General features: G+C 45.1%; 1 protein-coding gene across 1 annotated transcript in view; it reads right to left on the bottom strand.

Annotated features, from left to right (window-relative positions):
• Positions 1 to 23800, bottom strand: part of KIF6 (kinesin family member 6) — a 417374-nt gene that overhangs the window by 35604 nt on the left and 357970 nt on the right. The window contains exon 16 of the mRNA XM_081042893.1: positions 19154 to 19235. Within this exon, the coding sequence (XP_080899019.1) occupies positions 19154 to 19235 (82 nt within the window). The remainder of the gene's footprint in view (positions 1 to 19153; positions 19236 to 23800) is intronic.

Genomic DNA, 23800 nt, shown 5'->3' with positions numbered 1-23800 from the left:
ACAGCAAAGGACACATGGCGGTCCCCACCCAGTGCCCTGCATGGGAAGAGGCCGTGAGTTATGTGGCTCTTCTGTGGCCGACTAGACATTAGAGCCAGGGAGTCATTCCAGCTGGTTGCCTCAGCTATCCAACTAATGATTCATTTGCTGAATACCCACTCTGGGCCTCCTTGGGGCTGAACTGTCTCACAGAACTGTACATCACTGAGCTTCACCTTGTTTGAGAAGTCAAAGTGTCTATTCTTGTGGAGATTAATGGTGTCAGTGGCTCAATTACCACAATGGTCAGCAGCTCAGCGGCAAAGAGTCTGGCTTCCCCATCAGACCATTTCCTGTTTAATGGCTCAAATTTATTGTCAGCTGGCGTAATCACATGCTGACGGGTGTTCAGTGCCACCATCCATCTTGGTGCTGATTCCTTGTAACACCATGGCTGCCCAGGGGCTGCTCAGACTTAAGGGCGTGTTGAACACCCTGCAGACACATGGCTGTGATACACTCACACCCACAGCCACGGGTGCCATACTCACTGCCTCCGTCTGCCCCTCAGGGAGAATGGGGTACTCTAACGAGAGGAGACAGGGCCATGCTTTAATCAGAATTGTTCGGCATGCCTGTTTGGAGCAAGACACAGCTCAGACACCCCCTACCAGAAGGCCATCTGCCATCTCTTCCTGCCTGAGTAACCTCCCCTGCTTGTACTCTGGGCCTCTCTGCCCAAGATCATACCCCTGGGACGGTGGCCTCTTCCCTTCGGCGTTGGCTCCTTCTTCCCCACCGTGTTGCTTGTGCAGGAAATAGACGACACAGAAGGTCAGCATGCACTAAGGTCAGTGTGAACTTGTAGGTGCTATAAGGGAGACCCTCGGGGCATACGGCATACACAGGAAAGCCATTTCTAGTCTTGTTACTCCCTTCAGCTTCACACAGGTTCCTTTCCATGGTCACCTCTGTTCAAGTGGGAGCTCTCTCTTTCACCTGTCTCTTCACGATCCTTTCTGCTTTAACCCCAGATCGATTTTTTGGCTTCCAGTCAGCATTTCCTTGGTGGCAGTCACTCAGAGCCTGGTTCCAGTGACGTTCTTTCCAAGGCTCCTGGTGCCTCTGCCTCCCACCCCAGGTTTCCAGAGGCAGCTCTGTCCCGAGGCTTTTCCTGCCTGCTTTTCAGGCCGCTGTGACTTCCCACTCCTCAGCTGGAAGCATGCTTGCCTTTCTGAATGCAGAGTTTCTCTCAAAGTCCAAGTCCCTTGGCAATTTTACCCTCTGTCATTTCAGCCTCACTGACCAGTGGTGACCCCGTGTCTCAGTCTCGGTGGCTTTTCAGAGACGCGTTAGTCGGAACCTGAGCATCCCTAAAACCCAGTTATATTCTTGTCACACTGAACCCAGCCAGTCTGGTGTGTTCTTAGGACACATGCCTCGTGGGGAGGGCAGTTTTTCTCATGCTTCAAGAGTGAGCATGGCCTTCTTTCTATAAACACCTCGAATGATGATGGTTAGTGGGGGTTGGTTGATTCTCTGGAGTGGCTTTATAAGAGAAATTTCAGGAATTTAGCTGAGGAGCCTTAAAACTGTCTCTCTCCACTTCTAGAAAAAGTATTTGCTACTAGCTAATTTGTAAGTCAATTTCTCATTTGGTAAAAATTTATTATATACAGTGTCAAAAGTTCTGAGACAGAACACACAGCCGAATTGGCACATTTTAAAAGTAAGATGGTAAGAGGAGGTTAGACAACCAAAATAGCCACATCAATGTTGGAAAAAGGCCAAGAGAAATTTTTGAAGAGTATTTCTTGCAAGAGAGCTAGCTGTTGCCTTAAGCCCTCCTTATCTTCTTAACTGGGGGGATGAAGGAGGTCCTACTCCCTCCCTTAGAGGTCGTCATAGGGCTTGAAGGAGACCACTCAGAAAGCTTGATAAGAATCCTTGGGAGTGTTTGTTTGTGTGTGTGTGTGTGTGTGTGTGTGCGCACGTGTGCACACACACACACTCAGTGGACTCATGTTTGATTCCCACTCAGGAAATGTAGAGGGTAAGGCATGGGGCTGATGATATGCTAGGAATGAGAGCAAGGAATTGCTGTTGTGTTCCTGTGGACCCAACATGGGCTACACGCATGGAAGAGTCAGGTTGGGGTCACCTCAGTGTGCTGCTAAATTCACAACCAGCTTTCTGAAAAAAACAAACTAACAGAAAAACCCCAAACCGAAAAACCAAAAACCCTGATTGGTAGTGGTTAACAATTTTTTGTGGTGTAAATACTCCCCTCATGGCCAATTTCAAGCTACCACCATGATGTTCCCGAGTTTGGAGCTGGGAAGAGGTGCCCAGAAGCTCTCACGAGTCAGTAGGAGCTGGCTTCAGCACCCCACTTAGACTTTCTAGCACATCACTGACGACTTAGATCCTTTGCAATAGGGCCACCTAGAGGGGCAATGAGACCTTCCTAAGAGAAGCCTGGCAGTGGACTACACGATGCCTGGGGGCTGTGCATTGGACCTATTTCAGTTGCTTCTCCAAATCCACCCTCCCCTATTCTACTCTTCTGCTACTTGTCCCAGGAGGCTGGCTGGTAGAACACTGGACTTCCTCACCGCTTGCTGTCTGAGCTCAGCCAATGGGGAGCATGGGCAAGAGACTGGAGGCTGGGAGGAGGCTGAGGTATTTCTTTCCCTGGACATCTCTGTAGGTGCCATGAGCTGGATGCATTGTTTGACTGAAGGTCATAACTCCTGTCAGATGGCTAGAGCTTTTCTGCACAGACAGCCCTTTCTATCTTCAAGTTCCAGTAACTGCTTACTTCTCTTGCTCCGTCAAGGCCTAGGGGCAGTGATGCTTCCTGCCTTGCTGCTATTACCACCTCTGGGGTGAGGTAGTCTCCTTTGCACTTTCCCTACATTCTGTTCACACCTTTGTCAATAAACCTGTATTCAAATCTTTTCACAATACCCAATTCAAGTATTGTCATCTGCTTCCTGTTTGGACCCTCACCTATACAGGCTCAAAGTGGGTAAACAACTGTTGGACTGAGGTGCTTTTCCTCAGGTCAAGGGACTGGCTGGAGAGGGACCCCATGAAAGTGACCCAAATGAGGAAGAATCAGCTTTGAACATCTACCAGGCCCAGAGAACCATGTTACAACATGGCTCAATGGAGATCTTCACCAACTGTCTTTCCTTCCTTCCTTCTTCTCTCCAACTCCTTCTTGGGGAAACTGAGCTTAGCAGACTGAGAGAGGAAGTGAGTTTTCTAACTCACAAAGAAGGAGCTTTGTTTCCACAAAGAAGGAGCTGATGGTATATCTCTGTCTTCCTGGCAGCTGGCCTTAGCTGGGGAAAGGAAGAGAAGTCTTATCTTTGAGTGAAATTTGAATTATTGAGTCTATAGTTAAAAATATAAAATGACTAATATTTTTCTATCGTTTATAATTCACAATGAATGACCAATGATTTAGGGGCTGCTCAGTTTCCACCCAGGGACAGAGAAGAACTCTCCCCACTGTGAGGATTTAAAGAGACTGTGGGAAATTAAAGACCTAAACATAAGACCTGAAACAATAAACTGCATAGAAGAAAGCATAGATGGTAAACTTATGGATCTTGGGTTCAAAGAGGATTTTATGAATTTCACCTCAAAGGCAAGGGAAGTAAAAAGCAAAAATCAATGAATGGGACTATATCAAAATAAAAAGTTTCTGCACAGCAAAAGAAACCATCAACAAAACAAAGAGGCAACCAACCAAATGGGAGAAGATTATTTGCAAACAATGCCTCCGATAAGGGGCTAATATCGAAAATACATAAGGCACTCATACAAATCAACAACAGAAAGACAAACAATCCAATTAAAAAATGGGCAGAGGACCTGAACAGACACTTCTCTTAAAACGACATGAACCTAGAATAAAATATAAGAAGAAACTTTAAAGACATACCCGGAGTCAGATTTTTACTGATATATCCCCTCAGGCAAGAAAGTAAGAGAAAAAATAAACATGTGGGATTACATCAAACTAAAAAGTTTTTTCACAGCAAAGGAAACCATCAATAAAACAAAAAGGGATCCTACTGTATGGGAAAACATGTTTGCCAATGACATATCCGACAAGGGGTTAATATCCAAAATTTATAAAAAACTCACTCAACTCAAAAAAGCAAACAACGCAATTAAAAAATGGGTAGAGGACATGAAGAAACATTTTTCTAAGAAGGATATACAGATGGCAAACAGACATATGAAAAAATGTTCAACCTCACTAACCGTCAGAGAAATGTAAATAAAAACCACAATGAGATACCACCTCACCCCAGTCACAATGGCTATCATCAATAAATCAATAAACAACAAGTGCTAGCAAAGATGTGGAGAAAAGGGAACCCTTGTGCACTGTTGGTGGGATTGCAGATTGGTGCAGCCACTATGGAAAACAGTATGGAGGTATCTCAAAAATTTGAAAATGGAACTACCTTATGATCCAGCAATTCCACGCCTAGGTATCTATCCGGAAAATCCAAAACTCTAATTCAAAAAAATTTATGCACCCCTATGTTTATTGTATACACAATAGCCAAGACATGGAGATAACCGAAATGCCCATCGGTAGATGACTGGATTAAGAAACTGTGGTACATTTATACAATGGAGTATTACGCAGCCATAAAGAAGAAAGAAATCTTACCATTTGCAACAACATGGATGGACCTAGAGAACATTATGTTAAGTGAAATAAGTCAGACAGAGAAAGGCAAATACCATTATGATCTCACTTATATGTGGAATATAAAGAAAAGAATAAATGAATGAACTAATTAGTAACAGTTTCAGGGACATAGAGGAAAAACTGAGGGTTGCTAGATGGGAGGGGGTGTGGGGATAAGAGGGAAGGTGACGGGATTAGAAAACAGTCAGTAACCACAAGATTGCCATGGGGTTACAAAAGTTAATTTGGGGAATGTAATCAATAATGTTGTAAAGATTTTGTACGGTATCTGATGGACACTTGTCTCGTTATGGAGACCACCTCAGGGATGATGTAGATGCCTGATCACTGCACTGTACACCTGAAGCTGAACAATAATGAATGTCAACTACAAGTTTACACATATATATGTGTATATATATACATATATACATATATATGTATGTATATAGTTACAAGAAGCGGAGTATAGCATTAGGAATACAGACAGTGGAAATGTAATGGCTGTGTGTGATGTCAGAGGGATAGTGCATGGGGGGCGGCGGGTTGACACAGTGAGGGATATACATGATAAATGTCTAACTATTACTTTGTTTTGTGCACCTGAAACTAATAAAAAAAAAAATCCACACCCAGAAAAAAAAAGACATGCAAATGGCCAACAGATATATGAAAAAATGCTCAACTTCACCAGCTATTAGGGGAATGCAAATCAAAACCACAATGAGATATCACCTCACCCCAGTCAGAATGGCTATCATCAACAAGACAAATAGTAACAAGTGTTGGAGAGGCTGTGGAGAAAAAGGAACCCTCATACACCGTTGGTGGGAATGCAGACTGGTGCAGCCGCTATGGAAGGCAGTGTGGAGGTTCTTCAAATAATTAAGAATAGAATTACCATATGACCCAGCAATCCCTCTCCTGGGTATCTACCCCCAAAATTTGAAAACATTTATCTGTGAAGATATATGTATCCCTATGTTTTTTGCAGCATTATTCATGGTGGCCAAGACATGGAAACAACCAAAGTGTTCTTCGATAGATGAATGGATAAAGAAGATGTGGTATATATACACAATGGAATACCACTCTGTCATAGAAAAGACGAAATACTGCCATTTGTGACAACATGGATGGATCTTGAGACTATTATGCTAAGCAAAATAAGTCAGACAGAAAAAGTCAAGAACCACATGACTTCACTCATATGTGGGATATAAAACTAAAAGCAACAAAGGAACAAGACAAACAAATAAACAAACAAAAACTCTTATCACAGACAACTGTTTAGTGGTTACCAGAGGGTAAGGGGGATGGGGGAGCTGGAAGAAGGTAAAAGGGGTCAAATATGTGGTGATGGAAGGAGAACTGACCCTGGGTGGTGAACACACAATGGGATATAAAGATGATGTATTACAGAAATGTACACTCGAAACCTACGTAATTTTACTAATCATTGTCACCCCCATAAATTAAATTAAAAAAAGAAAAATTCCAAAAATAAATGGGATTGTCTTGAAATCCAGAAAAAAAAAGAAAAGAAGAAAGAAAATAAAGAGACAGTGGGAGAACAACAACAAAGCAGCTTTCATGAGCACCTCTACACAGCGTCTTTAGCTACGCAAGTCCCTACCAGAGAATACAATGCACCCAGAGAAGAAATGAGAAGTAGTGAATTTTCTATTTTCATCTTTAGGTATAAATGATCCTGACATAAATGGTAGTGAAGAAAATGAAGATTAATCAGAATCGAATTGGGACTCGCTTTTTACTACTTCTATTATCACGATTCCACTGACACCGTAATTTTGTATGGTCTCTGAACCTTTGGAATCGAATCCTTCGTAGAGTTCTGGAAATTATTACAAACCATGTCAAACACACGAAAAAGTTCAGAGAATGATTTAAATAACATCTATGTACCACCTCTGTATTTTGAAAAAGCTAAATAGTTAACCACTGTTGCTTCCACGTTTGTTTTTGAACTAGAATGTTGAAGCGGTGGTGGAAGCCTCCTAATACCCTCCCAGTCCACTCACTTCCTGCCCCCAAGACAACCTTTGCTTTTATTTCTCACTCTACATCCTCAGTGTTCCTTAAACATTGTTCTTTAAACACTAAGTTCCTTAAACTCAGCTATTTCTTTCTTTTTTTTTTAATTAAATTTATTGGGGTGACAATTGTTACTAAATTTACATAGATTTCAGGTGTACAATTCTGTATTACATCGTCTATAAATCCCATTGTGTGTTCACCACCCAGAGTCAGTTCTCCTTCCATCACCATATATTTGATCCCCCTTACCCTCATCACCCACCCCCCACCCCCTTACCCTCTGGTAACCACTAAATTATTGCCTGTGTCTATGAGTTTTTGTTTCTCATTTGTTTGTCTTGTTCTTTTTGGTTTATATACCACATATCAGTGAAATCAAAGGGTTCTCTGCTTTTTCTGTCTGACTTATTTCACTTAGCATTATTCTCTCGAGATCCATCCATGTTGTCACAAATGCTCCTATATCATCTTTCCTTAATGCCGAATAATATTCCATTGTGTATATGTACCACAACTTCTTTATCCATTCATCTATCGAAGGACATTTTGGTTGTTTCCATGTCTTGGCCACCGTAAACAAAGCTGCAATGAACATTGGCGTACACGTGTCTCTATAGAGAAATGCTTTTATATTTTTGGGGTAGATACCCAGGAGAGCGATTGCTGGGTCGTACGGTAATTCTATTCGTAATTTCTTGAGGAACCTCCACACTGCCTTCCATAACGGCTGCACCAGTCTGCATTCCCACCAACAGTGTATGAGGGTTCCTTTTTCTCCACAGCCTCTCCAACACTTGTTACTATTTGTCTTGTTGATGATAGCCATTCTGACTGGGGTGAGGTGATATCTCATTGTGGTTTTCATTTGCATTTCTCTGATGATTAGTGATGTTGAGCATTTTTTCATATGTCTATTTGCCATTTGTATGTCCTCTTTGGAGAAATGTCTCTTCAGGTCCTCTGTCCATTTTTCAATTGGGTTGTTTGTTTTAACTCAGCTATTTCTTGACCTAAGAGGTGGTGGCATAGATGTTCTCTTTGTAAATATTTGTTGGACTGCACACCTGTCAATATGTTGTTTGTGCATTTTTCTTATTTATGTTATCTTTCACAATAAAATATACAAAGCACTCCAGTAAATAGTATTGAAAAATTTGGGATTTACATGAATAGTATCATTTCATATATATATCCTGCAGAAATTTTCTTTCTTTCAGTAACCATTGTGTTTTTGAGATTTATTTATATTTTGAGATTTATTTATATTGCTACATGTAGATCTAGTTTATTTTAAATTCTCTATGGTGTTCCACTGTATGAATATACGAGGTGTGATCAAATACGGTGAATGTTTAAATAAAAAAAATTATTACAGTAAAAGACACATTGCCATTAACACCCCTCAAATACTCCCCCTCGCTTCAAACACACTTAGCCCATCGTTCTTGCCACTGTCTGAAGCGGTTCTGGAAGTCTTTTTTCTTGAGTATCTTTAGTTGCGCTGTCGTGACTGCCTCCATGTCCTGAATCAATTCAAAACGTTTACCTTTCATGGTCATTTTGACTTTGGGGAAGAGCCAGATCCGGTGAATAAGGTGGATGAGGACACACCATAATGTTTTTATTTGACAGAAATTGCTGTACCAGAAGAGATGTGTGACACGGAGTGTCGTCACGATGGAGGACGAAAACGTTTGCCCATTTTATGTTGATACATTGTTCATGATCCATGATTTTACAGCACACTTTAAAACACACCTTCTCGCAGCTGTAGCTCACACCCAACTGACTGCACTGAACAAGTTGAACCGTGTCACACACTGTTATTGAGGTTCAATGCACCACTTCCTGTATTGAAGATCCTGCCTTTCCATTGGATGGCAGAAGTCACTGCAGTTTTTGATCACACCTCGTTGTATATAACTCTAGCTCATTTATCCACCCCCTTCTGTGGGATCTTTGGCTTGTCTCCTGTTTTTGTTTGTTTTTTTTATTTGCCGTTTGCTATGATAAGACAATGCTGTGATGAGTAACTACTGGGGCACGAATGTCACACCTTCTTGGGTGTATGTTCCTTGGTATGGAACTGCAGGGTTGTGGGGTTTGCATAGCTTCAGCTTTACGAGATATGGCTAGAATCACCCTCAGATGGTTGTTCATAGACTTTCACTACACAATTCACTTTCCCCTGCTTTTTTCTTTTCTTCTTCTCTCTCTCTCTCTCTCTCTCTCTCTCTCCCTTCCTTCCTTCCTCTTCTTTCTTTCTTTCTTTCTTTCTTTCTTTCTTTCTTTCTTTCTTTCTTTCTTTCTTTCTTTCTTTCTTTCTTTCTTTCTTTCTTTCTTTCTCTCTCTCTCTCTCTCTCTCTCTCTCTCTCTCTCTCTCTCTCTCTCTTCCTTCTCTCTCTCTCTCTCTCTTTCCTGTATTATTATTATTATTTAATAGAAACACCTCTGCATTGCTCTGTGGGTGTCACCTGCCCACAGCCCTGCCCGGATGTACTACATGTGTCCATCCTGTGTGGGCCCCTGGCTTCTTACAACAGCTTCTGCATGGCTTCCTAAATAGACACTAGTATTTTCAAAACACCACTTAAAGCTTTTTGTTGGTTGTTTGGAACACACAGCACCTATTGTTTGTGTCGGAGCATAGATGACCCAAGTTTCCTGTTGGTAGGTCATCCCCAATCTCATAATCAACTTCTTTGAAGAAACGGGAAGGTCTTACCCAGCCCATTACACACACAACAGGATTGGTCTTAGGAAACGCCGTGACCTTTCCTGGGTTGAGATTTGCCAAGCACAGTTGGTGATTTTTATCATGTGTAAAGGAGAGAGGACAGGTGAAGGGGCCAGCCATATTATACATTTTAGTCTAGTGGACGAAGAAGCTAGAATTTTGTTTTCTATATGATTGATTGTTATGGACTGAATGTTTGTGTCCCTCCCCACCCCCAAATTCATATGTTGAAATTGAATCCCCAATGTGATGGTATTTGGAGGTAGGGCCTTTAGGAGGTAATTAGGTCAGGAGGGTGGAACCCTCATGACCAGGATTAGTGCCATTATAAGAGGCCAGAAAGCTGCCTTACTCCTTTTCTGCCATGTAAGGATACAATGAGAAGCCAGCAATCTGCAACCCAGAAGAGGACTCTTACCAGAATCTGAGACCATGCTGGCACCCTGATCCCAGCCTTCCAGCCTCCAGAACTGGGAGAAATAAATTTCTGTTTATCAGTCACCTAGTCTATGGTGATTTGTCATAGCTGCCCCACCTGACTGATATTGGTCAAATGCCTAATTCATTCAAAGTAGCACACATGGTTCTGCACATCTGTGAGATGAAAAACATGGTTCTGGCAACTGGTAACAGGATTGTCAGTGATCAAATGCTTGGAGCAGCAGCCCCTTCTTGGGGTTTGATTGTATTTTTGCACAGAAGAGTGATTAGTAGTGCCTGTGAGCAAATGTGGGGAGAGAGAGGTGGTGACAGTGGGTGTGTGGTGACCTCCACTAGGTATGCCAGTTGGCGGTGGTGGCCCGGAGACGTGGTATAGTTTCTGTAGCTGGGGGCTGTGCCTGCTGCCTGGGCATTTGGTTCGCTTGGTTTCTGGCACTCAGAGTCGGAGTCCAGGCAAATTTGCTGAGCATTCTACTCTGTTCTCGGCTCCATCACGTGTACACCTCGCTCCATACTCAGACCAGCCCAGTGGAGCCGATGTTTTTATATGGACCAGGACAAGGAGATTTTGGAAGGCTAATAATGAAGCAAGGTTACATGACTAGCAAAGGGTGGAGGCATGATTTAAGCAGGGTTCACCGGAGTTCGAGGCAAGTACTCATTTTACTAAACCACAGGTGCTGTTCCAGACTGTCACCAAGGATGCCCAGAGCCTCCCTCTGGTCTCCAGAATGAATGGCGAGCGAGTCCTGAATTGCTCAGAGGGTCTGAAGCCTTGATAATTGAGAACTGGGCAGGGAAACAGGGTAGGGACTCCTGTTTACTTTGGCCTCCATCTTGAGCCTGGTCTAGTACCTTCTGTCACTGAAGCTGGTCCTATATTCACAAGTAACTATAGATTAGAATCCATATAGGTGGTGAGACTTTATCACTGGCCTTCCGGAGCCGTCTGAGTCCTTTTGGAACCAACCAAGATGCCATCTCAGCTTTTGGGTCAGCTGCTTTCTTTACATTCTGCCTTACTCCAAGGGGTCAGCATTTTGACCATTTGCTTCTGAGAGGATGAAAACATCTTAATATACCCAAGCCCTTGCATGTCTCCTCATCAAGGTGGCGAGTGTTTCCTGCATGTCTTAAGGAAGTCTGCATTCACAGAGAGGTAAAATCATGGCCCTGGAGGGCGGAGGGGTGTTAGATTAATTTATGCCTTCAATAAACGATCAGTAGAAGCTGTGTGCCTTGTCACACAGCTAAGGCTCAGGTACTGTGCCTGGCACAGACTGTCATTTAGCCCACCAACCAATTTTACAGATGTTGGGACCTGGGCACAGAGCTCCTTAACTGGTGCCTGGAGCATCTTTAAGGCAAAAATTCGATCCCTTAGATATCACTGATTTGTACAACAAATATTTATGGAGGACCTACTATGGGCCAGTCATTGTGCTCAGTATTGGGGAAATAAAGTTATTCCATCCAGTGGGGGAGACGGGTAAGAGACTAGTTGCCATACAATGTGATGAGTTCTATCACAGGGTTATATGCCTAGAGGAAACTAAGAAGGAAAGTGAAGCTTTGACTACCTACCTTTGGCAATGTCTTAAACAGAGCCACAGTATCTGAAGGGAGGAAGATGTGTTAAAAGCTACAGAACGCTTTCTTCAAAAAAGGCTCTTAAAGGCAAAAAGGAAAAAGGAGTTGCTTTGGTTGAATTAGAGTGGGTGAAAATCTGGGGCCCTGCCACTTGCATACTGACTCCCCTCACCCTCACCCTCACCTTTTTGTCCCTAAGGGACCATGGGGAACACCGAAGTCCCCCAGAGCCCATTTTGAAAACCACTGGGCTAGATGATGCTGGGAAGTCCCCACCATTTCTGTCTCAGTGGTTCCTTTGCATATGCTGGAATCCTGGTTTCACATACTGTCTGGGTCATACTAGGTGCGGTGAAGTTGGCTGAATAAATGGATGACAGTTTGGCCTCTTGCTTTCTCACACATTTGTTGTCCCCAGGGGCACAATTCCAAAAAGCATTTCAAGACCCAGTCTTAAACAATTTTACTTGAAATGGGAGAAAGTGGTGGCAAGAGAGGCCCCTATGTGGAGAACAGCCAGGAAGCCACAAGAGGTCACTGCAGGAATTCTTTTTGGGAAAAAAGAGCTGCTCTGGAGGAAGCTAAACTGGAACAATGCAGTAACACAGGGAGCCCGCAGCCTCAGGGCTCCCCCCACCTTCCTTAGGCCCTTGCTGGAGACTGGAGCTGCCTGGTTTTCAGAGTCAGGTACTACACATGACCAGGGGCATTGCAGCCATAATGGCCTGCTCTTGGGGGCTGCTTAACTCCTGGGGTGGTGAGAGGGATGAGGGAGGAGAAGAGAGAGGACTAGTATTCAAGAGGCTAGTGTTTGTGGTGGAATCTCCAATGTTGTTAGGAACCGGCCAAGGTCATGTTTGTGGATTTTTTCTTTTTATTAATTAATCATTATTATTGCTATCTTCTGTATATTAAAAAATGCCTACAAGTAGAGGCAGTGGAACGTAAGTTATGTTTTCATAGAAGCTGGGTCAAGGGATAAATGCAGAGAAAGGGGTGGTTTCATCCAACATGGACTGCTTATGTTGGGCCCATCTGTGAGTTTCTCAGGGGCAGAGATCCCCCCCCGCACTTCCATCTACCGCTGAACAAAATAACTGGTGTGTGATCAATGGAGGACTCCTGGAGCAGCCTCAGATCTCACATATCCACAGCAGATTTACTCAGAGGTGGCCAGGAGTCCTCGAGGCCTCCCTGGGCTTGGGCTGGGAGTGTGTGCCCCCAGAGGATCAGCCCAGCACAGGGGCCAGGTGACGGCTGGGGTGGGGGTGGGGCAGGTGGGGCAGATTGTCTACTCATCACATCAGTCATTTAGCAAATGCTAAGGAACTGGCATGACTGCCTGGGGCTTTCTTTTCCTGAAAGGCCTCTTTGACCAAGACTTCCTTGCTCACAAATATTCAATGGCTCAACTGCCCCTAAGACAATGCTCAGATCCAAGGCTCTCAAGGAAATGGCCCAACTCACCATTTTAGCCTTTTCCTGGACTACTTGAAATCAGTTCCCCCGAAAGTCATCCTGCCCTCCACACACAAAAACAAACACAGCACACACCCACACACACACACACACACACCATGTGCTACACACATATCATATACATCCATCGTATATATACCACACACATGCCACACACATCACACCCCACATGCATGCACATAACAAACATACCACACACACACACACTGCATATACCACATACCGTACATATATCACATCCCCATATACACGAACCACATACACAGCACATACACATACACACCACACACATAGCACACACACACCATATACACACACTGCAAATACATCACACACAACACACAATACCACACATACACCTACACCACACACACAACACCTCCTCCTCCGCCCCCACCCTCACTTAGGTTCTGAATCCTGCCCGTTCTTTAAGGCTCAGCCCAGATCCTGGCCTCAGGGACAACCCTCAGGGGCCACTCCCTCTGGAGGGTTCCCAAAGCTCGGATGGCCAGTTCCTCTCACCTGACACATTTCATATGCTGCTTGGTAGTGTCATGTATCGTTTAAATTTTAATCACAGGCCCTTGGTAGAATTTTGATTGTGAGCTGAACGAGAGCCGGTCTCTGATCAAATATTGCCCAGGAGAGACATTTGAGGAATGTAGCCCACGTTCCTGGGGCTGGCTTCTCCTGGTTTTGTTCCTGTTCTGTGCGACCATCGGAGAGCAGAGTACCTGGAGCATATTATCCTGGCCGCTCACATAAACACTTTCCTTCAATGAATTATGCTTTAGTGTCAGGCCTCTTGCTTTTATAGAGGGTCGATACAAGAATCATCTGGTTGAACAACGTTTCAGTGTATTTTGTAAAACTGCAGCTGAAGACATTGTTCACGATGTCACTCAGTGTTCTTTATACAAGAGTCCTCACGAGAAATTCTGGTTTGAGTTTGGTTCCAGGAAGAAATTCTACTTTTGCAGATAAATTTGTTAGTGTGCTTCCTGTTGTCAGAAAATGAAAACTCTGTAACTCTGCATGCTTCTCTTCCTGCTTAGTGGCTAGAAAAGAGTCAGATTTATCGCCGTGTGTTTTAATCTGCTCAGCTGTGGGGTCCAAAAGCACTTACTCCTTCTGCTTTTTTAAAATAGACTTATTTTATGTTCAAATGTCTCATTATACTTTTGCAAGATGTGGAAGTCTGGAAATCATCTGGGGAAGCATTGATTTGGCCTATTTATTGCCTGTGCTGGCTGCTAGGGGTATAAAGATGAATTCGATTGCACCCAGATTTCTAGGAGCTCACATTTTAGCATGGAGAATAGCTATGGAAATAAACAATTACAAAACAAGGCTGGCGCTCTCACAGAGGTGCATGAGGCTGGAGGACAAAGCAGATGTGGGGAGAAGCCAGGGAAGGCTTCATGGAGGAGGTCAAGGTTGAATTGGTTTTGGGGCTGCAGTGGGAAGAGGACATTGAATGGCACAATATATGTGTCTAAATCTACGGGCTAGAGTGAAAACCCTTGGAAGGCAGGCATTGGTTCTCTGTGGGCCCCATAACGCCTGGCACAGGGCTGAGGGCAATGCAATGGTTAGAGCCTGGGACATGGCGCCAAGGCGTCTGGGTTTGCACCCTTAATTGGGTAAAGTTAGGCAGGTTCATGTAAATCCCTTTGGGCTTTAACTGTAAAGTGTGGATAATAGTAGTGTGTAGCTCATGGGGATTTTAGGAGCATTCAAGAAATAAATACGTCAAGAGCTTAAAATCATGCCTGGCACATGGCAAAGTACTCAAGAAATGTTTGCTGATTAGTCTCATCTGCATTACTGATGATACTACACCATTTAGGGTAGCTAGTGCGATGAAGTGGAATAACACACACTGAATTCAGCAAAAACATGCTCAACTCAGCTCACTGAATCTAGTGCAATTAGTATCATTTCCAAATGATGCCTAATTTAAAAATAACCCTGTTTTATTGTTTCCTGAAAAAGTGTGTGGGAGTAGGCCCTGCTTAGTCTGCCAATAACCTCTGTTTGTTGTTGATATCCTTAGAACTGGTCATTGACGTGTCTCTTAAAGAACCTCTCCCTCCAACGCTGGCTGTCATGTCTAGGGGCTTATTAGGCCCAATGCTTCTTCTGTTCCACTTCTATCTTTGTTGGTTTCCCTGTCCACTGACTTCCAAAAGGACCAGGGTTCCGATGGTAGGCAGTATACGAAGAGAGAGAGATTATCTGGATTTTCAGTCAGGAAGGGGAGTAGAAGTCATCATAAGAGCGCGCACACACACACACACACACACACACACAAAACTGGCCTCTCAGCGGATACTTGTCTGTGTGCCAATGGTGTGGTTGTAAATGTTTAACAACGGGCTCTACAAGGCAAACAAAGCCCCAATTTATAACATTTGTCAATTCCTTGGTGTCAATACTCACACCATGGCTGATTTCAAGCTGCCATATGCCACTGAATGTGGAATTAGGAAGACATGCACAGTAGTTGTCATGAGGGGTGGCATGCGGGGTCTCTGGTCCCGCTCCCCACATAAGAACGCAGGACATGGTGAGGCCAAAAAGGAACACCCACAGAGCCATAGGTAGGGGAGTCACACCACTGTAGTCTCGCTGGCGGCTGGGCTGGAGACACAGGAAGCAGGAGCCACATGATCCGCAACCTGCCATCCACTTCTCTGCCAACCAACCTCACTTGCTAGCTGCAATCCGCCGTGCTAACTGTAATCCGCTTTTGCTAGCTCAGCCACTATCTTCTTGCTAGCCCATTTGCTGCTAGCGTAGCCACGACAGTTATATTAGTGGCCAATGGCTCACTGGTTACAGCTGACGGCCAACTAGCCACAGCTGATGGCCATCCAATCACAGTTGATGGCCATTTACTACCTGAGCCAGCACCTTTCCACTGAGGCCGAGAGCCTGGAAACTGCCCTCCTGGCTCTGTCCCCACAGTAGCCTCCCATCAGATAGTATTTCCATGATCCAGACACAGTAGATGTCAGTCACTCAAGAGCAGAGATAATAGTAAAATGTAGTAAATCAATTAGGAAGTGATGAATTTTGAGTATTTGTTACCTTTGCTTTTTAAATATAATTTAGTTAATTGTAAGTGTTTGTAATTTAACTTTGAGGAACAGCTGAGTTTAATCAGGGCTCCCCAAATTCCTGCAATGGTAACAATCGCTCTTCTGACTTGGAGCTGGCTCTGGAACACGACTGCATCTAGCATTCCTCTTCATCACTCCACAATCTCTTCCACCTGGCACCACTCACTTCACCACTGCATCTCTGCTCCTTTCAGACATGAGATTGCCTTTATACACATTTTCTTGGGCATTTTCTACTCTTACATACAGAGCCATAGTCTTATGCAAAATACACGAGAAAACTTCTCCTGCTCAGACCTGCTCATTGCTCTGTACGCCGACAAAACAACTAATCACACCTACACTTTCACGGTAACTTACAAACATGGAGGCAAGAGAAAGGAACAATACCAAAGGGAATACTCACGATGGAGGGTGAAGGAAAGTGAAGAGGGGCAGAAATAGACAAAGGAAGCAGGACAGGAAGAGGGAAGGGAATACAAGACACACAAAAAGCCAAGAGACGGAAGGGCAAGAGCAAATGTAGTCACTGCTTCACTCCCTGTCATGCGGGGTCTCTGGTCCCGCTCCCCACATAAGAACGCAGGACATGGTGAGGCCAAAAAGGAACACCCACGGAACCATAGGTAGGGGAGTCACACCACTATAGTCTCGCTGGCGGCTGGGTGGGTGACACAGGAGGCAGGAGCCACACGATCCACAACCCGCCATCCACTTGTCTCTGCTAACCAACCAACCCCACTTGCTAGCTGCAATCCGCACTTGCTAGCTCAGCCACCATCTTCTTGCTAGCCCTCATTTTCTGCTAGTGTAGCCACGGCAGTTATATTAGTGGCCAATGGCTCACTGGTTACAGCTGACAGCCGACTAGCCACGGCTGATGGCCATCCAATCGCAGTTGATGGACATTTAGTACCTGAGCCAGCACCTTTCCACGTGAGGCCCACTCCTGGCTCTGTCCCCACACTCCCTCACTCCATCAGAAGCCCGTTACAGAACATCAGGAAGCCACAGAAACTGAGTTGCTTTCGTCCTTATAGAAGCCATACGTCCCAGCCCTCAGCCCCAGCGTGGGCCTGAGGGGTGCAGGTCAAGGCAGGAAATGGCTCTATAAATAACCTGTTGCGTTGAGAGGTTTCTCTCAATGAGAAGAATTCCCTTCTGAACTGTGGTCACCTGGGACGCATGAGCACTGGTGCTTCCAAATCTCTGTCAGACAAGCTCCTAAGGAGTTTGGACAGCAACATGGCATTTACTCTCAAAATGGCAGCTGGGAGATGTTAGCAGTTCCTCTCTAATTGGAATAGTATGCTTTTAAAATAAATAGGTATTTCAAATGCTCTTAATTAGACTTTCAGCTAAAGGGCTTTCCGTTTGAAGTTGGCTGATTACTTCAGGCAAAGCTGAGCCCTGTTCAACCTGACACCTGCTATAATTCAGAAGAAGGCTGGCTCCCCAAGAGTGAGCAGAGGAATTAGGAAAAGGCATGTGGCTGAAGCCTTGCAGTAGTTTCCCAAGGGCCCAGGAGGGCCAGGGACTTGGGGGGCAGAGAGGATGGAGCACCTCTTGCCCTGACAGCCATGGAAATGGCTTCCCAGGCCCTAGGTGAAAATTGCCCCAGAGTTGTTTGAGTGGTTATTTTCCATATCATTGTTTCTATTCAACCAGCGCCATGAAAACTGGAGAAGAGGCCAAATGGCAGTGCTTAGGGATGACTCTCCATTTAGGGATCTCCCTAGGAGACCCAAAGGTCACCTTGGCACAACTTCCCAACAAGGCCATCATGCCCTTCCCAAGCCCAGCCCTACTAGTTAGGGTCCTGGGGAACCCCTGGCTCTTTGTTGAAGGCACTGGGCAGAGTCTCAGCTATGAGCCCAAATCTCTGGCATGGGAGGGCAGGCCGGGCACGTCTACCAGACCCCTCAGTCCTGGGGCCAGCAGTGGGAAGCCCAAGCCCTAGTCAGTGTGTCTTAGGCTTCCTTGTTCTATGTTTCTGATATAATCAGTAGTTATTTGATATGACTGTTATTATCACTGAAGCTGAATGACCAACCTTCCGAATTATCTAAGTTACTACTGTGAAATGAGTCATCCTCAGGACTTTGGGGCTCTCCTCCATTTCCCCCCTGAGATCTTGGGTGCTGGATTTCTCCAATTACAGGTCACGCCAGGGCCAGGCCATCCCAAAGGACTCCCTTGTTTGGAATGTGCAAATTGCTTATTTAATCAAAGCTGTCTGTATGCTTGGTCCCAGGCTAGCGGGAGAGGAAACGAGCTGGTCCTGCCCAAGATGCCTGCTCCATCAGCCTTTCTGGAAGCTGCACGCTCCTCCCAGGTGACTTCCTTGGGTCACCTATCAAAATGGAGCACTTTCTGCAGATGTCCCGTGCTTAAAAGGTGCCGAGGGCCTCTTAGAATATCACTGTGTTGGTTTAATGTTTGCATTATTATTGTTTTGAAATACGTCCACCATTGCTGTGGGCAGTAAATAGCATGGGGGCTAAGAGCACCAAGTTTGGACTCAGAAAATTGGGTTCAAATCCTACTTTCAACACTTACCAGCCATATGACCTTGGGCAAGTCATTGAATTGCCTGCATACAGAAAATGCACTTACCTCTTAGGACGGCTGTGAGGATGGAAAGAGACTGCACATAAAGTAGTGCACTGAGATGGTTCGGCAAAGGAAGCTATTTTTATTGCCAGTTGTTACTGTTAGGATTAATTAGTGGTGGCTCTAGAAAGCTCAGAGCAGGACCCTGAGGGGCTAGTACATAGGGAGTGAATTTAGGTTTGGGTGGGGGATGGAAAAGATCAGGAGGATGAGACAGCAGATGGGCAAATGAGGTGCCAGGTGTTAACATCTGGGACCAAGCATGCAGGTCGGGGAAACTGGGCCCAGAGAGGAGGGGCCTCCTAAGAAAGCCACCCTGACAGCAAATCCTGCCTTCCTTCACCTCCCCGAGGGTTTTGGATGGGCTGTCTTTTAGCTGGGTGTGGACAGATCAGCTTATATTACCTTCACCTTTGTCCTGCAGCCTCTGCTTGGTACCCACCTAAAGCTACTTGCTGCAGATGTCGCTGGGTGATTTCTTCCTTCAGGCGACCTGTCAAAGACACAAAGGAAAACCACTAGTGAGTTCCCAATGGGCTGGAGGAAGACTTGGTCTCAGAAGCATGTGGCAAGCTAAAAAAGAAGAATAAGGGAGACAAAGTGGGCACAGCTTCCAAGACAAGCCCTTCCATGCCCTGGATTTTGTTGGAAGAAGAGGCTGCATAATCCGAGCCCTGGCACATCACTGCCAGTGTACATTTCACCTTTGGATTCAATTATCTTAGTCTGTCACTGATAATCTTTGCTAGGGCTCTGTTCTCTTATGTAGGGAGGCAGTATTTAATATTTTAATAGTTTATAGGACCACTTTTAAATCCACTTCATTCTTTTAAGCTATATGAAATTGTGTCAAATAATAATGATGGTGGTTTGGTTAATGATAACCAAATAACTAAATATGAACACAACAGTTGATCATTTGTATAAAACACAAAAACTTCTAGGTTGCATTAATAAAGATATAGTATGTAGATCAAGGGAGGTGACAGCTACTCCATACTCTGCAGTGGTCAGACCAGAGTTGGTATTTGTTCTGGGAGCTACTTTTTATAAAGAACGTTAGTAAAATAGAAAATATTTAGAAGATGGTAACTGGGATGGTGAGGGATCTCAAACCATGTCATATGAGAAATATCTGAGGTGACCTGAGACATTTAGATAGGGAAGAAAATACTTGGAGGCAGAGGAGGTATGGAGATAATGGCTATCTTTATAAACCTACACATTGTAAGACGGATGAGAAAACAGATTCAATTTTGTCCTACTGCTGAAGGCAAAAGTCACGTTGAATGAAGGCAGACTTGGGCCTCAATATGAGGAAGATACAGCTTAGAATGAGGACTGTCTCAACATGGTTTAAGTTGTCTCAAAATGCACTAAGTCTCCTGGCAAATCAGTGAGCCCCTTCTTGAAAGTGCTCAAGCAGAAGCTGGGTGACCACGTGCTGGGTTGTTAATGTGAGAATTCCTGCCCTGGGTGGGAGTTGGGACGAAAGGACCTCCAGGTTTCTCCATCGCTAAAACTCTATTATTTCATGCTTGAAGGATGGGTGAAACAGCAGCCCTGGGGTTTGTTTATGTCCAAGGACTCGGCACACTTGTTAAAGTGTCGGTTCTGTCTACGAGTATATCACAGGTCCCATTTGGGAGATGTGATCAGGCCACTGGGACATTCCAAGAAGGCCTGGGAACTTCATGGCTCCTGTGTTTAATACATTTCTTTCTTATCAGAAAGCACATTCCACATCTCAAAGGCTGTCATTGAAATGAGTTTTCAAAAGATGAGTAGACACTAAAGCAGTCGCAGGAGATCCTGACACTCACTGGAAGTTCTAGGGCACTCCTAGAATATTACGATTGGGAGGGAGGGCAGAGGTCATTCAGTTTAACTTCCCACCCAGTTTAGGAATCCCTCTACAGAAGGAAATGGTCATTTCACCTTCAACTTGTGTGTATGAAGGCCGTTCCATTGATTACATTGCGTATAAGGAATCACTCATGTGGCGTAGACACCCGCTTCTTTGTAACTTTCCGATTTGGACCTGGTCTATTCTCTGGAACAGCGTACAGAGAGGATCCTCTCTCGTTGGCAGCGAGAGACCTTCATACATCTGAGGGTGCTACGATTTCTCCACTTGGACTTGTCCTTTCTGGGTGAAACACCACCAGTTCCTCGTGCTCCCCCAAGGCTGCTGTTTCCAGGTGTGTCATCGAGCAAGTCTGCACCTTGCCTTCCATGTGTCCCTACTGGAGAGGACTGTGTACAGAGAGGAAGCCAAGGCTTGGGCATGAGCCAGAACTGCACCTTAATTCCAAGTGGGGGACGGTGGGAACTCAGGGAGTTGGGGAGGTGGAAACCTGACCCAAGGATGAGTGTTGGAAGAGCCTGGAACCAACAGAAACACCTCCTGAAACTCAGAGGAGCCACAGCCACAGATGGCATCTCCTCCCACTCTGAGCAACACAACCCGATTGTCTTTATCAGCAAAGTGAAGAAGTTGGGGGCCTGGGGGGCAGATGGGCTGAGACACCAGTCTGCTGGAAGCAAATATTGCTGACTGGAAGTTTAAAGAAGCGTAGTACACACAGTCTTCAGGGAAAAGGAGAAGGTGCTGTGACAAAGGCAACACGCCACTTAGACACATCTCTTGATTAAGAGTAGGTCATTAGGAGCTTTGTCATGTCCAGTGTGGGGAGCCACTGCCGCCTTGGTGCCTGGCCTGTTTCCTGGGTATCTGACACAGGTGCCTTGTAGCACAAGCCTCCTATGGGCCTGGGTCCCTCCTTCCTAATGAGATTAGACAGTGACCGGCTCCAGCAGAGCACACACTGGGTTGCACTCTTCCTGGAAAACTACCTCGCTGACATCGAGGCTTCTTGACAACTTGCCTCCCTGACACGGGTCTCCCCACTCACACCTTGTCCCCAGTGGGATGTCATGACTTCCTGGCTCCTACTGGAATGACCAGGCTTCCTTTCCCAAGCCCTGGGGAAGCTATTTTGGAATGATGGGTTTAAGGATTCTCCACAGCTCCCAGTCTGGGAAGAGCTGCTCTTGGAAATAAAGAGGGGGATTTTGCTACCAAGACTGAAAGTTCTATAATCTCCGCAAACAGACATACCTCCTCCCGGAACACTGAACTAGCACTAGGGGACAACAGTGGGTCTTTTTTAACGCTCCCTATTGATGAAGGTAGGCTTAAAATGTGTTCAGTGACTCTCAGTTTTGGAGAATTGGCTAACACCTCTCATCACACGGCAATTTTTGTTTTTGAGATCTTCCCAAACAAGCTTCTTAAAATAGCCTTATGGACGATACCCAATTGCATTTTCCAACAGAGCCATTCTTCATGTGAAGATAAGTCTCTATAATCTGCTGGATCTTGCAGCTCCACGGGTTTTGGCAAAAGAAAGAGTTGAGGGGGACTGCAGAATGCACTCAGCATGCAGCTTGCTGTCATGAGCATGCTGATAAATTTGCTGCTTTTGGCCTGGGTTCCTGGACACATCCCCATCCTGAGGGATGGTAAAGACATGAAGCAGCAAGAGAGAACTCCCAGCCTGAGGCAGGAGGCATTCTGGGAGGGAAGCAGGGCAGGGGAGGAGAGCTCGGCTTGCAGGAGAATGGTAATTAGTAATTTTTGTCTCCAGCAATTTACAACAGTACATGCCAGAAACACCTTCTCTCCCTTTCTGATTCATTAATTGACAGTGGGGTTGGGGTACACCGCGCCTGCAGCGATGCGCGGAGCTCCAGGTGCACGACCTTAGAAGTAACCACGGGGAGGTGGGGCTCTGCACGGCATACAGTTTCTCCGCACCAAGGAATGCATATGAAAAGTATTATCATCACGCAGAAGAAGCAACGCTTATTTCTTGCATTGATATTCAGTCTTTTGGATAAAACAATTTTCCTTCAGCGTCACACTTTATTTTGCACGCTTGTTAGTTAGGAATCGTTCATCCAGTGAAAGCTGCTTAGCTGGTCCAGAGCAGAGCTATTCACGTACGACTCCCCCAGCACTGCTGTTGCAGGCTGCAAAGCATTCTGTGCCTTATAGAAGATGTCGGTGCAGCTGTCACCTCGTTAACTATTTACGCTCATCCACTATATGTTAAATACTATGTGGAATATACAAACAAGTTGAAGACTCTATCCTAGCTCAGGAAAGTTAACATGATACAGGGGACGGCAAACAGGTGAGCTCTGCCTGTAAAAGCTGGGCCCATGGCTGACCTTGTTCCTCCATCATGGATGGTGTGCTTTCCTGCTGAGCCTGGATCTTTTCAACATAGCATTTTGGGCAGCTATAACCCATTACTTGGAATTGGACTTGAGACGAAGCAAACATCTTCGCCATTTTGGTTATACTAGAAATTCATTACAAATTTGTTGGTAGACGGAGCTCAGTTCAAATCCCAATTCTGCCACTTCCTAGTTGGGCACACATCTCTAAGCCTCAATGTTAGCATTTCAAAAATGGGCACAGTATAACTGTGATGATATCTGCTTTACTGTATCTCAAGGAGGATCAGGGTATAATGTACCAGCCTAAGGAATATATACTGCACTCATTTTAGGTATTAAGTCACTCTCAGACATATTGGAAGGGTACTGTATACACACGAGGACAAGCCCTACAGGCCAAGTGGCTAAATGTCAGGTCACTAGTAGAGGTAAGTTGAGAGGAGGAAAGGGTGGGTCAGTCGCATTAGGAAAGGCTCATTACTAAAGCTGAGACTTGAGTAGCTCCTCCAAAGAGCACAGGTGTTAAGGTGGGGTTGGGAAAGGCATTGCAGCCAAGAGGACTATTGGGCAATAGTGGGGGAAAGGCCAGGTTTACATTGGCTTGGGGAGGGGCTGGAGGGGAGAAGTAGGACTGAGGGAGAACGAGTTCTATTTATACTCGAGTCCAGTGTCCCAGGGCTCTGGGCTCAGGTCAATTCAGTTCTTCTGTTTAACTACACTACTGTAGAACTCCAGTGAAATCAACTGATAATAAGCATCAGTAGCAGAAGTGGGGTGAGGGGACAGTACGCAGATTACGTTTCCTGTCTA

This window comes from Rhinolophus hipposideros (assembly GCF_964194185.1).
Source record: "Rhinolophus hipposideros genome assembly, chromosome: 3".
NCBI classification, from domain to species: domain Eukaryota; kingdom Metazoa; phylum Chordata; class Mammalia; order Chiroptera; family Rhinolophidae; genus Rhinolophus; species Rhinolophus hipposideros.
The sequence above is the reverse complement of the archived record's forward strand: the minus strand, read 5'-3'. Positions and strand labels throughout refer to the sequence as shown.